Source organism: Quercus suber, unplaced genomic scaffold (genome assembly GCF_002906115.3).
Source record: "Quercus suber isolate HL8 unplaced genomic scaffold, Cork oak 2.0 scaffold_703, whole genome shotgun sequence".
In the NCBI taxonomy this organism is placed as follows: Eukaryota; Viridiplantae; Streptophyta; class Magnoliopsida; order Fagales; family Fagaceae; genus Quercus; species Quercus suber.
Genome location: NW_027070144.1, coordinates 187,307 through 190,717, shown reverse-complemented (window position 1 = coordinate 190,717; position 3,411 = coordinate 187,307). Strand labels below are relative to the sequence as shown.

Genomic DNA, 3,411 nt, shown 5'->3' with positions numbered 1-3,411 from the left:
TTAGAAATGAAATAAATGACCTTCTGGTGAGGAGACCATATGGTGGCAACGTAGCAAAGTCCATTGGTATAAGGAAGGGGATAGAAATATGAAATTTTTCCATGCTTGTGCTTTGGAAAGGAGGAAAAAGAATTCTATCTTGGGGCTTTGGAACGAGGATGGTGTCTGGTGTGAAAGTAAGGAAAGTATTACAGCCATTGCAATATCCTATTTTGAGAAAATCTGTACTACATCCTCTCCCACCGGAATTAATGAAGTCACTAATGCCATTCCTAGGTGCGTCACAGATGAAATGAACACTGAACTCACCAAACCTTTCATGAGAGAGGAAGTCTTGAAAGCACTACAACAATTCCACCCCACTAAAGCACCCGGGCCCGACGGTATGTCCGCGATCTTTTTTCATAAATATTGGGATATTGTTGGGCCTAGTATTACTAACATGGTTTTAAAGGTGCTGAATTCAAATCTTCCCATGACTAAAATAAATAAAACCAACATCTCTCTCATCCTAAAAACCAACCAGCCAACTAGAATGACAGAATTTCGCCCTATTAGTCTCTATAACACCACTTATAAAGTCGTTTCTAAGGTCCTAGCCAATAGGTTTAAGGCCATTATACCAAACATCATATCTAAAAACCAAAGTGCTTTTACCCCCAACCGCCTAATCACAAATAATGTTCTTGTTGCCTTCGAGTTTATGCATTATCTCAACCATAAAAATGAAGGAAAAGAAAATTACATGTCTATTAAATTGGACATGAGCAAGGAATTTGATAGGGTAGAATGGAGTTTTATTAAAGGTATAATGGACAAATTGGGCTTTGTGGAAAAATGGATTGATCTCATTATGAATTGTGTCTCTTCTGTTTCTTACTCAGTGCTTATAAATGGGGAAGCTTGTGGGAACATTTCTCCTTCAAGGGGCATTAGACAGGGGAACCCGCTCTATCCTTGCCTTTTCCTTCTTTATGCTGAAGGTTTTTCAGCCCTTATTCATGAAGTTGCTAGGAATCAACAAATTAATGGAATCTTCATTTGTAGAGGCTGCCCTCTAATTACTCATCTATTCTTCGCCGACAATAGCCTATTGTTTTTCAAAGCGAAGGAGCAAGAATGTCATACACTTGTTACTATTCTCAACAAATATGAAGAGGCTTCTAGGCAGAAAATCAACACTGACAAATCTTCAGTTTTCTTTAGCTTGAACACTCCTCAAGAATTAAGGGAAAGCATTCTCAACATCCTTGGTCCAATGCAAGACAACTGGCATAACAAGTATTTGGGGCTGCCCTCCATTATCGAGAAGTCTAAGTCACAAGTGTTCACTGAAGTTAAGGATAAAGTAGCTAAAAAGCTGGCCAGTTGGAAGGGTAAACTTCTTTCAATTGGCGGGAGAGAGATTCTTATCAAAGTGGTGGCTCAAACAGTGCCTACATACACCATGAGTTGTTTTCAACTCCCTAAGACTCTCTGCCAAGACTTAGAAAGTATGATAAGGAGTTTTTGGTTGGGGCAAAAGGACAGTGAGAACAAGATTGTGTGGGTCAGTTGGAGGAAGATGTGTTGGTCTAAACTCCAGGGAGGTATGGGCTTCATAAACATACAAGCCTTTAACCTTGCCATGCTAGCTAAGCAAGGTTGGAGAATCCTCACTAATCCCGACTCCCATATGGCTAGAGTTTTCAAAGCAAAATATTTCCTTTCGATGATGTTCTCAATTCCAAAAAAGGGAGTAACCCCTCATATGCCTAGCGAAGCATCCATAATAGTCTTAAGGTTATCAAAAGGGGCACAAGGTGGAGAGTGGGAAATGATCGGCGAATCCATATTTGGGATGATAGATGGTTGCCAACGCCAACAACCTACAAGGTGATTTCTCCCCAAGCTGACTTTGGGGACTTTCCTATGGTGTCTTCCCTCATAGACAATGATACTAGATGGTGGAAAGTTGATGTAATTAATGCTACTTTTTTGCCTCATGAAGCCAACACCATTCTTAAAATTCCTCTAAACTATAATCCGCCTAATGATTGTCTTATCTGGATGGGCAACAAAAGCATTGAGTTTACGATTAAAAGTGCATATCATATAGCTTCAGGTATTGTGGACTCATTTGAGGAAGGTGAAAGCACCTCTAGCAACTCACGGACTCTTCTATGGAAACGGATATGGCAGCAAAAAGTTCCTCGAAAGCTCAAAATTTTCGCTTGGAGGATTTGTGTCAATGGTCTTCCAACTATGCAAAATCTAAACCATAAAGGAATTCACTGCTCAAGGTTCTGCCCGTTATGTGATAAAGCCATTGAATCCACTGCCCATGCTCTTCTCCATTGTGATCATGCTAGGATGACTTGGGCATTTTGTCACAATTGTCCTGTGGACCTCTTTTCTCCCTCACGTGACTTGGTGGATATTGCATTTGATTTCATTGCGAAAGGCTCCCCGAATGATCTGGAACTTTTCTTTGCTGTTGCTTGGTCTATATAGTGGAATCGCAATCAAGCAATTCATGAGGATTCGGGCACCCCTCCAATTCATGCTTGGGATTTGGCAGGTAGCGTCTTAGCCGAATTCAAGGCTACTTGTTCCTTTCCAGTATTACCTCAGTCTCCTTCTTTGTCTAAGTGGAAATCTCCACCTACGGACTTCTACAAGATTAATACTGACGCAGCAGCTTTCGATGATGGGAGAAACTCATGTATTGGTGTAGTCATTCGAGACAACAAGGGAAAAGTTTTGGCGGCTTTAAGCAAAGTCCTGACTGCGTCATTCTCGGCTAAGGCTTCAAAAGCATTGGCTATGCAGGAAGGTGTGCTTCTTGCAACGGAAACGGATTTTTCTCATGCTATTTTTGAGTCCGATGCCTTATCCATCATTCAAGCAATCAACGATAGTTTCCATAGTGGTGAGCTTGGGCACATAATCCGGAACATTAGAGAAGTTTCTGCAGCGTTTATCTGGTGTTCTTTTCATCATCTGAAAAGGGAAGGCAAGAGAGTTGCCCATGAACTTGCAAGGGTAGCTAGGAATTCTGGTGCTTCACAAGTTTGGAAAAGATCTTTCCTAACCTTTGTTGAGCATCTTATTATTGAGGACAGTTGTTTGTAATGCTCTTGCTTTCTTTCTATATTGTTTGTCTTTCAGTTGTTTGAAATTACATATATCTCATCAAAAAAAAAAAAATACATATATATAACTTCACTGCAATATATATATATATATATAGTAAAATGTTGTTTGTGTGTCAAGAGGGGCAAATAACCTTTTACTACCCCGGTCGGTCCTTACACATCCTAGGTTTGGTCCTATTTTGGATGGAAGAGGGACCAGTCTCAAGAATAATCACACAACCCCCTACAATGATATTGCTTAAGCCTTAAAGATATATTAAATATAACTTGAAAC

General features: G+C 40.2%; 1 protein-coding gene across 1 annotated transcript; it reads left to right on the top strand.

Moving 5' to 3' along the window:
• Positions 1–1,911: 1,911 nt before the first annotated feature.
• Positions 1,912–3,114, top strand: LOC136064535 (uncharacterized). Its single transcript, XM_065766403.1, has 2 exons — positions 1,912–2,412; positions 2,494–3,114. Exons 1-2 carry the CDS (start codon positions 1,912–1,914, stop codon positions 3,112–3,114), a joined length of 1,122 nt encoding a protein of 373 aa, XP_065622475.1.
• Positions 3,115–3,411: the final 297 nt, after the last annotated feature.